Source organism: Oryctolagus cuniculus, chromosome 11 (genome assembly GCF_051225735.1).
Source record: "Oryctolagus cuniculus isolate XC-2025 breed Fujian yellow rabbit chromosome 11, ASM5122573v1, whole genome shotgun sequence".
In the NCBI taxonomy this organism is placed as follows: domain Eukaryota; kingdom Metazoa; phylum Chordata; class Mammalia; order Lagomorpha; family Leporidae; genus Oryctolagus; species Oryctolagus cuniculus.
The window spans coordinates 38,946,630-38,965,496 of NC_142877.1; the positions used below are offsets into that span (position 1 = coordinate 38,946,630).

The 18,867-nt window shown below is 37.9% G+C and overlaps 1 protein-coding gene across 4 annotated transcripts in view; it reads left to right on the plus strand.

Moving 5' to 3' along the window:
* The window catches only part of MACROD2 (mono-ADP ribosylhydrolase 2), a 2,169,899-nt gene that overhangs the window by 92,268 nt on the left and 2,058,764 nt on the right, over nucleotides 1-18,867 (plus strand). For all 4 annotated transcript variants that reach the window (XM_051846213.3, XM_051846214.3, XM_008256366.5 and 1 more), the window contains one exon: nucleotides 13,423-13,530. In XM_051846213.3, the coding sequence (XP_051702173.2) occupies nucleotides 13,423-13,530 (108 nt within the window). The remainder of the gene's footprint in view (nucleotides 1-13,422; nucleotides 13,531-18,867) is intronic.

Below are 18,867 nucleotides of genomic sequence, written 5' to 3' on the forward strand. Positions count from 1 at the left end.
CATCATGGTGGCATGTACCAATGCCATCTCACTAGCCCAATGATCATAATGAAGGACTAAGAGTCAAAGGGATCACATAAACAAGACTAGTGTCTGGTAATACTAACTGATAGAATAAAAAAACGGAGAGAATGATCCAACATGGGAAGCGAGATGCACAGCAGACTTATAGAATGGCGGATGTCCTAAACAGCACTCTGGCCTCAGAATCAGCCCTTTAGGCATTTGGATCCAGCTGAAAAGCTCATGAGAGTATTTCAGGCATGGAAAGCCAAGACATTCTGGCAAAAAAAAAAAAAAAAAAAAAAAGAAAGATCTCTGTGAGTGAGATCTCAGTGGAAAGAACAGGTCTTCAAAGAAGGAGGTACCTTTCTCTGAAGGGAGGAGAGAACTTCCACTTTGACTATGACGTTGTCTAAATAAGATAAGAGTCGGTGAACTCAAAAGGCTTCCATAGCCTTGGACACTCATGACTGGAGCATAGGGAGATTACTGATGCCATAAACAGGAGTGTCAATTTGTAAAGTCAACAACAAGAGTCACTGTGCACTTACTCCTCTTGTGGGATCTCTGTCCTTAATGGTCTGTACATTGTGATTTAATGCTATAATGAGTACTCAAACAGTATTTTTCACTTTGTGTTTCTATGTGGGTGCAAACTGTTGAAATCTTTACTTAATGTATACTAAACTGATCTTCTGTATATAAAGAGAAGTGAAAATGAATCTTGATATGAATGGAAGGGGAGAGAGAGCGGGAAAGGGGAGAGTTGCGGGTGGGAGGGAAGTCATTGTGGGGGGAAAGCCATTGTAATCTGTAAGCTGTACTTTGGAAATTTATATTCATTAAATAAAAAAAAAAGAAGTTGTTCACATTTTTTTCCTGACATGTTAATCTGTTACCATTATAAAACCAATGCAAAGTTAATATTACCTTTAGAGTAGGAAGTGGAAGGAATGATTTTTTTTTTTTACAGATATCTTAAAAATACCCTTTTAAATTCATTTGAAAGACAAAGAGATGAGAGAACGTGAGAGGGAGGAAGGGAAGAGAAAAGAGAAAACCTACAATAGCTGGGGCTGACCTGTGAACTCAGTGTAAATTCTTAAGTTGGTGGCAGGAACCCGGTTACTTCGCTGTTATCCTCCCAGGATCTGCATTGGCAAGAAGCTGGAGTCAGGAGCTGGAGGTGGGAATTAAATCTAGGCATTCTGATGTGGGATGTCACCTTTTTAACTAGGAGGCTAAGTGTTCCATAAATATCATGTTTTGTATGACAAAGACTGTCTCTTTAATCAGATTTCTCTGCCTTTTCTGTGTCCAGGCCCTGTCCTTGCCAGACCTGCATTACCTAGTTTTAGTAAGAATCTTGCTAAGCTAAATCACTGTACGGAGAATCCTCCGTCCATAATACCTGATCATCCTTGATATCTAACCAAATTCCTCACCCTCATCCCCGTTGTCCAGGCAGTCTATGATCACCTTGGCCTGCTTTCAGTGAGAATCCTGTTTAGTCTTTACCAGGAATCCTTCTACCCCTGGTGTTTCCTCTTTGTGATTTTTCTACCCACTAACCTCTATCCTGCTCCTTTGCTATATATCACCACTTGTTTTCACTGTGTTTAGAACTGGGCTCTGTTCTTTGCTGTGGTCTCTTTTCTCCTACAACAATAGTTCCTGAATATGTTTTTCCTGATTTAACTAAAATCCGGCTCTGGTTTTCCTCTAGCAGTTACAGTGCTGTGCCTTAAATAGGATTAATTAATCATCTGATTTCTGGATCTCTCAGCTAGACCTCCTAATGTGCATCTTTGAAAACCTTGCCTTCAGTACTGGCTCAGTGTTTAGGATTCCATTGGTGAGTTTGATTCCTGAGCCAGTACCCAGCAAGATGATAGCCTGTTGAAATATGAAAAGGAAAGATTTTGATTCTTATGATTTTGAGAATATTCCTTGAAACTGGGTAAGAAGCCGTGGCGTCTGTTTGAAAGGTACCTACTGGGCTGGAATCTTTCTTTTTGGTTCCTTGTTTCAAGTGGGCATTCAATCCCTGAGTCTTGAAATAAAGTTCGTTTTTGCTTTTCTTTTTTCCTCCTTGTTCTTTGTGAGGCTTCTCTGTTCTGTCTATTTAAATCTACTTCTCTCCTGGCAACTTCTTAGTAAGCTGAAACCCTCTTCTGGAATTCCTGCTGAATATATGCTCCAACTCTCTTCACTTTATTTTTCCTCTGTCTACTTCCTTTCTTGTTGGCATGGTTTCACTAATGATAATTTGGAACTTCATGGGCTTCTTTGGGAAACATAAGATCTCTCCAGGCTTGTGCCTGTAAGACCTTTCCTTTTCCATTAATTTTTTCCTCAGTCCTCATTTTTCCACCTTTTGTCTTTTCTTTAGTTCCTTTGAATCCTTTGATATGTCCCCTTTACCTCCTTCATCCCTCTGTCTAATCTGCCATGATTTCTTTCTACTTCAACTCCCTCCAGCTACTTGAACTTTAAGTTCCTTGTTCCCTCACTGGGGGTTGTCAGGGGTCTCAGGAAACCCCACAAGAACTACCTGAAGCTGAGAAGGAAAAAAGACTAATTGGAAACAGACTGGACATTTTATCTACCCGAATGGTTTTTGGAGATATCCAGACAGCTGTTTGATGTCATTCTATTCCCTAAAATTTAGTCTATAGCCTTAATAAGATTGCATATCAGGGAAAATGAAAAAAAAAAATCTTAAAAGTCTTCTCCACACAAACATTATTACAAAGCATTAACCTTCATATTGAAACAGTAACCTAACTTGTTCCATATTCCAGAAACACAGATAAAAATATAAAATAGACCAGAGAGTATATTACATATTACTGTATGTTTACTTGACTTGTGGCTAAAATTTTACAATGAAAGCTGTAAGATCTGTGTTTGTATCTGGCTATCTATTTACATGTGCATGTAGATATATGCTGTGTATATGGTAAAATTTTCTACCTCTGGTTGTTATTACCCACGTAACTCATAACATCTGTAAAGGAGCTCTATTCAAATTGGCTTGGATATAATGAGCACTTTTAGAAAGTAAATATTCTCCAAACTCTCAGAAATGTAGAAATTAACCCAAATGATTTTTAAAACTTTAAGTGTTTTTTTAAAGTTAATATGACTTTGCCAAATAAACTTAATATGATATTATTGGTTTAATAGCAATTGGTTATATCTTCTGAGTTATCAGAATTAGGGTAGGGGCCGGTGTTGTAGCGTAGCAGGTGAAGCTGCTGTTTGCAGTGCCAGCATCCCATCTGGATGCTGGTTTGACTCTCAGTGCACCACTCCTCATCCAGCTCTCTGCTATGGCTTGGGAAAGCAGTAGAAGATGACCCAAGTCCTTGGGCCCCTGTATTGCATGGGAGACCCAGAAGAAGCTCCTGGCTCCTGGCTTTGGATTAGCAGAGCTACAGTTGTTGTGGCCATCTGTTGAACCAGCAGGTGGATGATTCTCTCTCTGCCTCTGCCTCTCTGTCACTTTGCCTTTCAAATAAAATAATAAATAAATCTTTTAAAAAAATAATTAGGGTAATGTGGACATATATCACACTTGAGTTTACTAGTAAAATAGACTTGTATAATATCCAATAGATACTTAAGATTATAAAAATTATACATTCAACTTAAAAAATATACAAGTAAATTTTCAGTAAAATGAATTTCTTTTCATTCATTTTTACAATAAACAGTAGTGAAACAAAAATTTATGTACTTCACTTTTTTAGGTTTTTGCTTTTAAAGTACTTTTAACTTTAATGTGTTGTAAAAATAGTTATTAGGGAAGTAACTTGAGATAATGGCTACCTTTGTTTAATATTATGATGTATTTGCCTAGAAATAGTTTACAAAATCTGTTAGTAATGTGTAACCTTAAACCTATGCTAGACTAAACTAATAAATATTCACTAAAATTTAGATCATTTCTAGCTAATAGAAACTTTTAAAACAATTATTGAATATAAGTTTAAATTGTCATATTTTGACTTCTTATTTTTTATAACATAAACAAGCCGATACATTTGGGTCTCTTAATAAAGTATTCTTTTGCTACATTGAAAAACTGTACTTTAAAGGAACATAAAATTTGAAACAGTGTATTCATAAAATTTGCTAGTCTTCTATAGAATGCTGGTATATGACAGACAATTCACATTTGTCTATTTAGTTTTCCCTGTGAAATAAGTGGTACTGATAGTTAAAAAAATTGTATGTGTAAATGAAGCTATTAAAATAATACTGGTGAAGAGAAACAATTCTATGTGCAATACATTTGAAGAATTAACATAAATGCCTAACTGGTTAGTTACCATTCTTTCTGGAATTATGTAAATAATCAGGCCAAATCAAATGAAATAACATACATTTTCTTCCTTTCATTTTTTTTAAAGATTTATTTTATTTATTTGAAAGAGTTTCAGAGAGAGGTAGAGACAGAGAGAAGTCTTCCATCCACTGATTCACTCCCCAGATGGCCGCAACTGTTGGAGCTGCGCAGAACTGAAGCCAGGAGCCAGGAGCTCCTTCTGCGTCTTCGGTGTGGGTGCAGGGGCACAAGGACTTGGGCCATCTTCTACTGCTTTCCCAGGCCACAGCAGAGAGCTGGATCAGAAGTGGAGCAGCTGGGACTAGAACTGGTGCCCATATGGGATGCCGGTGCTTTAGGCCAGGGCTTTAACCTGCTGCACCACAGCGCTGGCCCCTCTTTTTTTTTTTTTTTTTTTTTTTAAGATTTTATTTTTAATTTGAGAGTTTGAATTAACAGTCAGAGGGGGGGGGGGGGGAAACACAGAGAGAATGGTCTTCCATCATCTGCTTCATTCCCCAAATGACCACTATGGATGGAACTGAGCTGATCTGAAGCCAGGAGCCAGGAGCTTCTTCCAGGTCTCCCACGTGGGTACAGGAGCCCAAGGACTTGGGCCATCTTCTACTTCTTTCCCAGGCCATACCAGAGAGTTGCATCAGAAGAGGAGCAGCTGGGACTAGAACCGGTGCCCATATGGGATGCTGGCGCCACAGGCGGAGGATTAACCTGCTGCACCATGACGCTGGTCCTGTGATTTCATTTTTTCAAAAATTATTATGTGGGAGAGGGAAAGGGGAGGGTTGCGGGTAGGAGCGAAGTTATGTGGGGGGAAGCCATTGTAATCCATCAGCTGTACTTTGGAAATTTATATTCATTAAATAAAAGTTAAAAAATAAAAAAATAAAAATTATTATTTGAAAGGCAGAGTTACGGGGTTGGGTTGGGGATCTATCTATCTATCTTTCATATACTGGTTCACTCCCCAAATGGCCATAACAGCTGGGGCTGGGCCAGGCTAAAGCCAGGAGCCAGGGACTAGGAATTTCTGAGTCTTGCACATGAGTGCAGGGATCCAAGCACTTGAGCCATCTTCCTTTGCTTTCCCAGGCACAGTAACAAGGAGCTGAATCACAAGTGTAGCAGGTAGATCTTGTATGGGCAGCCATATGGGATGCCAGTGTTGCAGGTGTTGACTTCACCTACTACACCACAACACTGGCCCCAAATGGTATTTCTAAAGTTTTGTTTCAGCAAGGTCATTATTGATGTATAAAACTGCTCCTTCTTTTGTATATTGATTTTGTATTCTGTGATTTTACCGAACTGGTTTATCAGTTCCAGCAAATTTTTGGTGAAATGTTTAGGTTTTCCTGTGTACAACATTATATCTTTTGCAAACATGAATATTTTGACTTCCTCTCTTCCAATTTTCATGCCCTTTATTTCTTTCTCCTCCCTGTATATTAACTAGCACAAATAAGAGAAAACGTGATGATGTTTTTCTTTTTTGGGTCTGGCTTATTGTACTTAGCAAAATGATCTCTAGTTGCATCCCTTTTGTTGCAATTGTCAGCATTTCTTTTTTTTTTTTTTTTTGACAGGCAGAGTTAGACAGTGAGAGAGAGAGAGAGAGAGAGAAAGAGACAGAGAGAAAGGTCTTTCTTCCATTGGCTCACTCCCCAGATGGCCGCTACGGCCTGTGTGCTGCGCCTATCTGAAACCAGGAGCCAGGTGCTTCCTCCTGGTCTCCCATGAGAGTGCAGGGCCCAAGCACTTCGGCCATCCTCCACTGCCTTCCTGGGCCACAGCAGAGAGCTGGACTGGAAGAGGAGCAACTGGGACAGAATCCGGTGCCCTGACTGGGACTAGAACCCAGGGTGCCGGCGCCACAGGCAGAGGCTTAGCCTAGTGAACCGCAGAGATGGCCAGGATTTCATTCCTTTTATAACTGAGTAATAGCCTATCATGTATATATAGCATGTTTTCTTTATCCAGTCATTAGTTGATGAGCAGCTTGGTCAGTTCTATATCTTAGGTATGGTGAATTGAGCTGCTATAAATATGGGAGTGCATGTAACCCTTTTGTATGCTGATTTCATTTGCTTTGGAAATAGTCCCAGGAGTAGGATAGCTGGGTCATATGGTAGATCCATTTTTAGTTTTCTGAGGAGTCTCCATATTATCTTCCATAATGGTTGTACCAGTTTACATTCTCGCCAGTAGTGTGAGGTACCTTTTTCTCCACATCCTCGCCAGAATTCGTTGTTTTGATTTTGGGCTGAGATGATACCTCATTGCGGTTTTTATTCGCATTTGCCTGATGGCTAGTGATCCTGAGTATATTTTTGTGTGGCTATTGGCTATGTGTATTTCATTCTTTGAAAAATGCCTGCTCATATTCTTTGCTCATTTCTTAGCTGGATTATTTGTTTTGAAATTCCAAATATTTTTTGATAGTATTCCTTTATTGAATTCATAGTTTGCAAATATTTTCTCCTGTTCTTTTGGTTGCCTCTTCATTTTGTTAATTGCTTCCTTTCCTGTCCAGAAGCTTCTTAGCTTGATGTAATCCCATTTGTCTAGCTTTGCTTTTATTGCCTGTGCTTCTGGGTTTTTATCCAAGAAGTCTTTGCCTAGGCCAATGCCCTGCAGGATTGCCCCTATGTTCTAATCTAGTAATTTGATGACTCCAGGTTTTAGGTTTAAATCCTTGATCTACCGTGAGATGATTTCTGTATAGAATGAAAGGTAGGGGTCTTATTTCAAACTTCTGCATGTAGAAATCCAATTTTCCCAACACCATTTATTGAAGAGATTGTCTTTTTTTTTTTTTTATTTGACAGATAGAATTAGACGATGAGAGAGACAGAGAGAAAGGTCCTCCTTCCGTTGGTTCACTCCCCAAATGGCTGCTACGGCTGGAGCTGTGCCGATCCGAAGCCAGGAGCCAGGTGCTTCTTCCTGGTCTCCCATGTGAGTGCAGTGGCTCAAGAACCAGGGCCATCCTCCACTGCCTTCCCGGGCCACAGCAGAGGGCTAGACTTGAAGAGGAGCAAATGGGACTAGAACCAGCACCCACATGGAATGCCGGTGCTGATTGTCTTTTCTATAGGGAGTGATTTTAGTTCTTTTGTCAAAGATTAGCTGGTTGGGGCCGGCACTGTGGCACAGCAGGTAAGGTCACTGCCTGCAGTGCCGGCATCCCATGTGGGCACCAGTTCAAGTCCCAGCTGCTCCACTTCTGATCCAGCTCTCTGCTGTGGCCTGGGAAAGCAGTAGAAGATGGCCCAAGTGCTTAAGCCCCTGCACCCTCATGGGAGACTGGGAAGAAGCACCTGGTTCTTGGCTTTGGACCAGCACAGCTCCAACCATTGCGGCCATTTGGGGAGCGAACCAATAGACGGAAGACCTTTCTCCCTGTCTCTCCCTCTCACTGTATGTAACTCTACCCCTCAAATAAATAAATAAAATCCTTTAAAAAACATTTAAAAAGAAAAAAGACTAGCTGGTTATAGATGTGGGCTTTAATTTTTGGAGTTTCTGCTTTGTTCCATTGGTCTACGTGCCTCTTTTTGTGCCACTACCAGGCTGTTTTGATTATAACAACCCTGTAATATGCCTTGACATCTGGTATTAAGATACATCTGGCTTTGTTTTATTGTTTAAGATTACTTTGGCTATTTGGGGTCTTCTATGTTTCCATATCAATTTTGGGATTTGTTTTTCCTGTGAAAAATAATTCTCTGAAAATTGTATTTTGATTGGAATCACATTGAATCTGTAAATTGCTTTCAGTACTGTGGACATTTTGATTATATTAATCATTATAATCCATGCACATGGAAGATCTTTACTTTTTGGGTATCTTCTTTTATTTCTTTTATTAATGTTTTGTAATTTTCATTGTAGAGGTCTTTTATATCCTTGGTTAAATGTATCCAAAGGTGTTTATTTTTTTTGGTAGCTGTTGTGAATGTGACTGAACTTACAAATTCTTTCTCACCTTGAACTTTGTCGATGTATTAGAATGTTATTTATTTTTTGTGTTGAGTTTATTCCTGCAACTTTGCTAAACTGTGAGTCCTAATAGTATTAATGGAGTCTTTTGATTCCCCTGTATCAAGGATCATGTCATCCGCAAACAAGGATAATTTGACTTCCTCCATTCTGATTTGTATACATTTTGGTTTCTTTTTCTTATGTAATGGCTTTGGCTAAAACTTCTGACATATATTGAATGATAATGATGAGGGTAGGCATCTTTTGTTTTTGAGATATTCTAAGACTTTGTCTTCTAGGTTGGATATTCTTTGTTTCTTCTGCCTCACCAATTCTGTTGTTAAGGCTTCCACTGCGTTTTCTATTTGACATATTGAATTCTCTCTCTCTCTCTCTTTTTAATTTGAAAGGCAGAGTTACAGAGAGGCAGAAGCAGAGAGAGAGAGAGAGAGAGAGAGAGAGAGAGGTCTTCCATCCACTGGTTCGCTCCCCAAGTGGCTACAACATCCAGAGCTGGGTCGATATGAATCAAAGAGCCAGGAGCTTCTTCCAGGTCTCCCATGTGGGTGCAGGGGCCCAAGGACTTGGGCAATCATCTGCTGCATTCCCAGGCCATAGCAGAGAGCTGGATCAGAAGTGGAACAGCTGGGTCTTGAATGGGGGCCATTATGGGATGCTGGCACTGCAGGTGGTGGCTTTACCAGCTATGACACAATGCCGGCCCCCAGAGGTTTTTTGATGGGCATATTTTTGGGGAGCAAGCATTATTCTAAGTGTAATGAATTCATGTTAACTGTGAATAAGACTGTATTTTATAGATCGAGGTGTTGAGTATGAAGAGAATGAATAATTTGTTCAAGGTCACCCAGCTATTAATTGACAGAATTAGGATATGAACAGATCAGTCTGGTAGTAAAATCTGCTCTTAACTTACTGCCTGACAAGGGAAAACAGTACCAGAGAGTCCCTGAGGTGGTCATTTCACCTGTCAATGTTTAGATTTTGAGGTCTTCATCTTTTAACACACAATTTTCTCACATTATTTTCCTCATCCTTATTGTTATGCTCACCAGTGAGTATTTTGATCCTATTCTTTAAAGGAAAGAAGTGTTTGCTAAGAAGGGGATGCTTTTTAGGCAGAGAGAAGAAGGGTCACTTTTGTGGCTATGGGTTATTTCCTCAGTCTTGGCTAATTTTTTTCTTTAGTTATTGGGGCCCAAATACAATTTAGGTGACGCATAGCATATCACATTTAATCACCTAGGTACTGCAGAATTACATGCTCATTTGAAAGTTTCTTAGTGCATTAATAGCATTGTTTGGCCATAAAAGGCTTGCATTAATCATAAATACTTGAAAAAGTTTATGATTTGTAAATGAGCTTCCCTAGAAATATATTTAAAAACCTTTTGAGGACATTAAAGATCTCTACGATTTGAATTACAAAATCTTAAAGAAAGAAATAGAAGAGGATACCAAAAAATGGAAAAATCTTCCATGCTAATGGATTGGAAGAATCAATATCATCAAAATGTCCATTCTCCCAAAAGCAATTTATAGATTCAATGCAATACCAATCAAAATACCAAGACGTTTTTCTCAGATCTGGAAAAAATGATGCTGAAATTCATATGGAGACACAGGAGACCTCGAATAGCTAAAGCAGTCTTGTACAACAAAAACAAAGCCGGAGGCATCACAATACCAGATTTCAGGACATACTACGGGGCAGTTGTAATCAAAACAGAATGGTACTGGTACAGAAACAGATGGATAGACCAATGGAACAGAATAGAAACACCACAAATCAATCCAAACATCTACAGCCAACTTATATTTGATCAAGGATCTAAAATCAATTCCTGGGCCGGCGCAGCGGCTCAATAGGCTAATCCTCCGCCTGTGGCGCCGGCACACCAGGTTCTAGTTCTGGTAGGGGCGCCGGATTCTGTCCCGGTTGCTCCTCTTCCAGGCCAGCTTTCTGCTGTGGCCCGGGAGTGCAGTGGAGGATGGCCCAGGTACTTGGGCCCTGCACCCACATAGGAGACAAGGAGAAACACCTGGCTCCTGGCTTCAGATCAGCGTAGTCCGCAGGATGCAGCGCACCGGCTGTAGGGTAGTCAAAGCCAAAATTAACTTTTGGGATTGCATCAAAATGAAAAGTTTCTGTATGGCAAAAGAAACAGGAAAGTGAAGAGGCAACCGACAAAATGAGAAAAAATATTTGCAAACTATGCAACAGATAAAGGGTTAATAACCAGAATCTACAAAGAGATCAAGAAACTCCACAAAAACAAAACAAACAACCCACTTAAGAGATGGGCCAAGGACCTCAATAGACATTTTTCGAGAGAGGAAATCCAAATGGCCAACAGGCACATAAAAAATGTTCAGGATCACTATCAATCAGGGAAATGCAAATCAAAACCACAATGAGGTTTCACCTCATCCAGGTTAGAATGGCTCACATACAGAAATTTACCAACAACAGATGCTGGAGAGGATGTGGGGAAAATGGGGCATTAACCCACTGTTGGTGGGAATGCAAACTGGTTAAGCCACTATGGAAGTCAGTCTGGAGATTCCTCAGAAACCTGAATAGAACCCTACCATTCAACCCAGCCATCCCACTCCTTGGAATTTACCCAAAGGAAATTAAATTGGCAAACAAAAAAGTGGTCTGCACCTTAATGTTTATTGCAGCTCAATTCACAATAGGTAAGACCTGGAACCAACCCAAATGCCCACCAACAGTAGACTGGATAAAGAAATTATGCGACATGTACTCTATAGAATACTATACAGCAGTCAAAAACAATGAAATCCGGTCATTTGCAAAAAATGGAGGCATCTGGAAAACCTCATGCTGAGTGAAATAAGCCAGTCCCAAAGGGACAAATATCATATGTTCTCCCTGATCGGTGACAACTAACTGAGCACCAAAAAGAAAACCTGTTGAAGTGAAATGGACACTATGAGAAACAGTGACTTGATCAGCCCTTGTCCTGATTGTTGATGTACAATGTAATACTTTATCCCTTTTAGTATTTTTTTTGTTCTACTTAATACTATTGGTTTAATTCTGTAATTAACACACAATTATTCTTAGGAATTTAAATTTAAGTGAAAAGTGATCCCTGTTAAATAGAAGAGTGGGATTAAGAGAGGGAGATGTACAATTTGGGACATGCTCAATCCGACTTGCCCTAAACAGTAGAGTTAGAAACGCTCCAGGGGATTCCAATTCAATCCCATCAAGGTGGCATGTACCAATGCCATCTCACTAGTCCAAGTGATCAATTTCAGTTCACAATTGATCATACTGATAGGACTAAGAGTCAAAGGGATCACATAAACAAGACTAGTGTCTGCTAATACTAACTGACAGAAACAAAAAGGGAGAGAAGGATCCAACATGGGAAGCAGGATACACAGCATACTCATAGAATGGCAGATGTCCTAAACAGCACTCTGGCCTCAGAATCAGCCCTTAAGGTATTTGGATATGGCTGAAGAGCCCATGAGAGTATTTCAGGCATGGAAAGCCAAGACACTCTGACAAAAAAAACAAAACAAAACAAAAAAACAAAAACAAAAACAAAAAAACAAAACAAAACAAAACACAAAAAAACAAAAACAAAACCAAAAAAACACCTCTAAATGAAAGGTCTCTGTGAGCGAGATCCCACTGGGAAGAACAGGGCATCAAAGAAGGAGGTACCTTTCTCTGAAGGGAGGAGAGAACTTCCACTTTGACTATGACCCTGTTGGAATAAGATCAAAGTCGGGGAACTCAAAAGGCTTCCACAGCCTTGGCAACTCATGACTAGAGCCTAGGGAGATTACTGATGCCATAAACAAGAGTGTCAATTGTTAAGTCAACAACAGGAGTCACTGTGCACTTACTCCTCATGTAGGATCTCTGTCCTTAATGTGTTTGTTCAATGTGATTTAATGCTATGACTAGTATTCAAATAGTATTTTTCACTTTGTGTTTCTGTGTGGGTGCAAACTGTTGAAATCTTTACTTAATCTGTACTAAATTCATCTTCTGTATATAAAGAAAATTGAAAATGAATCTTGATGTGAATGGAATGGGAAAGGGAGCAGGAGATGAGAGGGTTGGGATGGAAGGGAAGTTATGGGGGGGAAGCCATTGTAATCCATAAGCTGTACTGTGGAAATTTATATTTATTAAATAAAAGTTTAAAAAAAACTTTTGATGCATAGCAACTACATTTATTTTATAATACTGATATATAGCTTTGTTTAATAGGTTTTTCTTAATATTATAAATTGTTAAAGATGATTGAAAATTAAAGTTTTAGTATTGCTTTAGAACACTTAATATATATACATTTTTTACTGTTGAAAAGTCAGAATTGAATTTCTTTTTTTTAATTCCCAAAGAAGCCTTTATTTAAGGCATACAAACTTAATACATTTTATAAATACAAATTTAGGAATATTTTAGAATGTAATATTTTTGGTTTGTTTTCCATATAATAACTTTTTATCTGTTGTGTTCAATGGAGTTATTTCTCTTTTAAATCCAGCAGTACCCTGAGAATGAACGCTTAAATATTTTCTGGTAAGAAACAGCTTCACAAATTCAGATATTCTTCAAATATTCCTTCCTGAAAGATAGCTTGAGCCTTAAGAGTAGCAAAAAGCTGAACCTAAATGTTTTTGTGCTCAAAAAATATTTTCTTCAAGAATGCTATTTTAGGGAACAAACAAAATAGAAATAAGCTCCTTCACTGTGAAAATTTATTTTGTCTTGGTTTTGCAAATGGTACATAATTGGATTTTGGAATTTTTAAATTGATTAATAAAGGTTGAACATTTTGCTTACCAATATAATATGCCCAAATTTATTAAATACCCAATTTGTATGTGATAATGCATTTCTATTGAGGAATACAAAATAATGGAGGATAATCCATACCCCTGGTACTTCCAAACTTATTTTCCATTGTTTTATGTTACAGAGTATCACACATTGGCTTTTGTTGTCTTGATTGAAAAGTTGCTTTTAAGAAATTAAGAATGCTACTGTTAATGTGCATCACTTTCTATTACAGAAGAGAGTGCTCAGGAAACATCACAAGTGAAGAAAAGTTTGAGTGAAAAAGTTTCTCTCTATAGAGGTGACATCACATTGCTAGAGGTAGATGCCATAGTCAATGCAGGTAAGTAATTGATTTTTCTTTGGTATATTTGTTACATGAGTCTTTATTACATAATTTTTTTTTTCACGAACAACAATTTTGGGAAAGCATCCTTTCTGGTCTAGAACTGTCTCATGTATTTACCTTCTTGATTAAAATCATTGGGGATTTATTATGTTTGTATTGCAATTAATGTGCTGTCAACAGCGCCCTCTAGAGGGAAAAGTACTGATTGTTGCATTGTTAAAAAGAAATCTTGCTGCTGTGCTTGAGTTAATAATTGGCCAACATAAATACAAGTTCTTCAAGGTGTTTTTTGTTTTGAGTAAGTTGTAAAGAGATGATTAAACTAAATCAGACAAAAGTGAAGTATAAAGAAATGGTGTCTGTGATTTCAAAGTCTGTTGTTCAATTTCAGATTTTCATTTTCATTATGAAATACTTTGTTTTAGTAGGCATATCTTAAATAATTATATAATTTTCTTATTTGAACATTGGGAAAGTACTATAACATTATTGATGGCAGTTTGTATCTAGATATCTAAAAATTGGGTAATTTTTACTGAACTAAAAGAAAGTTATTATAAGCAGAAAAATATCATTAACTGTCCTATTACTATTTTGTTTCTTTCATGTTTTGTCTTGCCCTTGCCTGTATATGTAACTTTTTCAAAGCTGTCACATAATGTACAAGGGCGTGATAAATTAATATTAAGACAAGTAGTAGCTTTTTCCTCATTCCCAAAAACCATTTGGCACATTTAGATGCAATCATCTGCCTGTGATAATTGTAATTTGGCCATATTCTGCATCTCATAAGATCAGCCTCAGCAAGTTCCTGGGTAGATAGAAAAGAGATGCCAAAATGAACAGTGCAATGGCTCTAATTTACAGCTTTCTGCTGTGCAGTTTGTTTGCCTGGTGTGGAAGGAAAGGAACAGCTGTTAACCTTTAGGTGAACAAGGCAACTTGACAGGAAACTCCTGAGCTGCCTGTAGAGAGAGAGTAAGAGTGCCCCCAGTCAATGTGCCAAAGCAGTTCAGTCATCACTTTCTCTCAGACTTCTGTGATTCTCTCTGTATAACCACATTATTACACTGCGACATTTGGTCTGAGTTGCTATGGATGAAATGATTTGATATTTTAAATTTCTTCCTAATAAAGTACCTTGTGACCATCCTTAAGTTTTAAAAAAAGTGACCCCGGTTTATCTATCTATTTACACACACATATATGTTTCCTTGCTATTAAATTATTTGAGTGACATATATTTTATATATTAACTCTTTATTGGATATATGGTTTGTAAATAATTTCTCCCATTTTGTGGATTGTCTGTTCACTTTGATTCTTAAGTTTTGCAGAAAAATTTTAGTTTAATGCCATCTTGTTGGTCTAATTTTGATTTTGTTTCCCAAAATGTTGAACTCATAGAAGTAGGGAGTAGAATGATCATTCAAGTCTAAGGGGAATAGGAAGGGAAGGAATAAGGATTTGTTAATCAAAGGGTACAAAGTTTCAGATAGACAGGAGGAATAGGTTTTTAGAAGTATTGCACAGCAGTGACTTATAGTCAATAATAATATATTGTACATCTTATATGTGTCAAAGTAACTAACAGTAAATTTCAAATGCCTCACCATAAAAATATGAGAGGTAATTGGAGTGATGGATATATTAACTAGTTTGATGTAATCAGGCCACATTGTATACTTTATCAAAATATCATACTGTATACCATAAATAAATACAATTACTATATGTTGATCAAAATCCTTTAATATGATGAATTAAAAAATGTCATATAAATGGAATCCTACTACATATAACCTATTTTCATTTAATCAATGCTCTTGAGTTCCCCATTCAGATTATTGCATGTACCGATAATAGTTCTTTCCATTTTTTTCTTTGCTGAGTATCAGTCCATTGTGTGGTTCTACCAGAATTTGTTCAACCATTCACCCATTGAAGGACATTATCTTTAGAGTATTTTCCTATTAGCCGTAAAGTTGCTGTGAACATTCATGTACAGGTTTGCATTTGTCCATAAATTTTCATTTCTCTTGGATCAACACGTAAGAGTGTGATTGTTAGGTCATATGATAAGTACACGTTTACTTTTGTGATAAATTATGAAACTCTTTTCCACAGTGGCTCTTACATTTTATATTCTAATCTGCAATATATAAGAGATTCACTTTGCCAACATCCTTGGCACCATTTGGTATGATAATAATTTTTTATTTTAGCAATTTTAATATGTATGTAGTAATATCATAGTTTCACTTTGCAGTTAAGAACTAATGATTTTGAACATCTTTGCATATGTTTATTTGCATCTATATTTTCTTTAGTTTCAAGGCCATTTTAAGATTCTTGTGAAATGTAGGCATTATAGTTTTTAGGTTCTGCCCTAAATAATATCTGATATATATTAAAATATGCTACAACTCTCATTAAATAAATTGGTATAATGATGTGTTTGGTAGACTTTTAAGTAAACATTGATGTTTTTAACAAAAAGATTTATTTATTTATTTGAAAGGCAGAGTTAACAGAGAGAGAGAGAGAGAAGAGAGAGAGAGAGAGACAAAGAAAGATCTTCCATCTGCTGGTTCACTCCCAAAATGGCCACAAAGGCCAGAGCTGGGCAGATCTGAAGCCAAGAGCACGGAGCTTCTTCTGGGTCTCTTACATGGATGAAGGGGCACAAGCACTTGGGCCATCCTCTGCTGCTTTCACAGGTGCATTAACAGGGAGCTGGATCAGATGTGGAGCAGCTGGGACGTGAACCAGCACCTACATGGGATAGTGATGGCTTTACTCGCTATGCCACACCCTGGCCCCATAAACATTAATTTGATGTTGTAGTTTTCATGGTTTAGAAACCTAAATTACTTTTTTCTTATCTCAAATACAATCCAGGGCAGATTAAAAGCTTATTTGCACTGAGTCCATAGCACTAATTATAAATTATGCCTGCTTCTGCCGGCGCCGCGGCTCACTAGGCTAATCCTCCGCCTTCGGTGCCAGCACCCCTGGTTCTAGTCCCGGTCGGGGCGCCGGATTCTGTCCCATTTGCTTCCAGTCCAGCTCTCTGCTGTGGCCCGGGAGTGCAGTGGAGGATGGCCCAGGTACTTGGGCCCTGCACCCGCATGGGAGACCAGGAGAAGCACTTGGCTCCTGGCTTCGGATCAGCGGGGGCCGGCCGCAGCAGCCATTGTGGGGTGAACCAACGGAAAAGGCAGACCTTTCTCTCTGTCTTTTTCTCTCACTGTCCACTCTGCCTGTCAAAAAAAAAAAAAAAAAAAAATTACGTCTGCTTGGGTTGATGTTGTGGCACAGATGTTGATCATTACATTTTGGAACTCTGGTTCGTGTCCTAGTTGCTCTGTTTCCAATACAGCTTCTTGCCAATTCATCTGGGAAGGTAGTGGAAAATGGCTCTCTTACTTGGGGATCTGCTATCCATGTGGGAGACCGGGATAGAGTTCCTGGCTCCTGGATTTGGCCTGACCCAGACCTGGCTGTTGTACCCATTTGGAAATGAGCTAGTAGATAGAAGATCTCTCTCTTGGTCTCCATCTTTCACTCACTCTCCATCTTTCAAATAAATATACAAATACATTTTTAAAAATTACCTCTACTGATATCAGCTAGATTGGGATTCAGTTCTTTAATTCTCATTTTTTTCCCCTCATTAACCCTATTGTAAAATAGGGTTAATACTAGTAATTAGAATCAGAGTGATGCTGTGAATAATGTGTAAAAATATAGTTTTGGCATAAAATATTGTGCTCACTATATTTTAGCTGTTGCAGTTATTAATATGTGATTACTAAATGGATTTAGTACTACTGCTTAATTCTCTGAGAACACTCAGGTTAGCAGAGGAGTTGGAGGACATCTTCCATATTTTCTGGCATTCTCATTTTCCATTATTCAGTTCTGGTTTTTGCACTTAAAAACACTGAAGTTCAAGCTAGAGCGTTTGCTTTTTTCCTTAGCAGCTTTGAAAATACTGCATTTTAATATGAATTTGTAAAATTGCTTGTGTGTGATTGATATTCATCTGCATGTATTCTAAATTTGGCCCCATTTAAATCTATTTTTAAATAAAGTACGGTTAATTGTATAACGGGGTACTTTCAAAACTGAATTATCTGTATGTGACATTAAATTCTACTTCACATTTTTCTTAGGAAAAAATTCTGTATGTATTCTGAATGAAATTCTCACTTTTAAATTACCTACCTCATGGGGCTGCTTAAAAAAAATTTGAGTGCCCATGCATCTTTAGGGTTAAACAGATATTCAAATACTACCTAAATACGAATAAAGGAGTAAGAAACTTTCACTTGACAAACACAAAACAAAGCAACAACAAAAGAATCCCAACAAAGGTTTAATGTGTCCTTATTATAAGTCAAGAACTAGCTTAAAGGGTAGAGATAAAGTAAAAAAATAGTTGCTGTATGGCATGATGAAGTATTTTATTAGAGTGATGTCCAAGGTACTGTGGATTCACAGAGCAAACAAATAATCTAGGGGAACAGGGATGTGCATTTTGCACATAGGGAGTTAGATGTGGCTAAGTTTGCTTGGAAAAAATAGAGGCAGAGACAAGTCATGATTTCTTTATTAAAGAAATTAGGGAGCCTTTGAAGAATTCTTCAGAAGGGAATGATGTGATCATGTGATCATACAGCAGCATGAAGGATAAATTGGGGAAGGATAAATTTTATGGGAATACTGGGAACCGAGTTGAAACTATATGGCTTTGTAGTAAGTGAGCTGAAATACATGTGATTTTTGCCCACCCTGCTCATAATCATAGATGTTGCTACTTCTGGCCCTTCCCTCTTTAACAGTGGGATGATTCTGGTTTGAATTCAGTTTAATTTGGGATAATTAAAGGATAGGCCTTTGGGCCTAGCATGATTTGTTTAGATCAGAAAAATGGAATCATAGCATATTTGTCTTTTCATCATGAGTTCCTAACATGTATGTATGACATCTTACTTGACTGCTAATCTGGCTTCCATTACGGTGTGTATTCTAAAATTATCCTCATTAATGTCACCATAATATTTTTCTTGAAGCACTGGGCCTCTTTTTTAAATTCATATTTTCCTTTATCTCTCCATAATATATACTGTTGATTTCTCCTTGAAATTTAATTTTTCTTTAGCTTCAGAGACACACATGTGGTTGTCTCCTTTCTTTGGACCCACAGCTAGAACCTTTATTTGTTTGTTTATTTTATTTTTTTAAAAGATTTATTTATTTATTTGAAAGTCAGAGTTACAGAGGGGCAGAGGCAGAGAGAGAGAGAGGTCTTCCATCTGCTGGTTC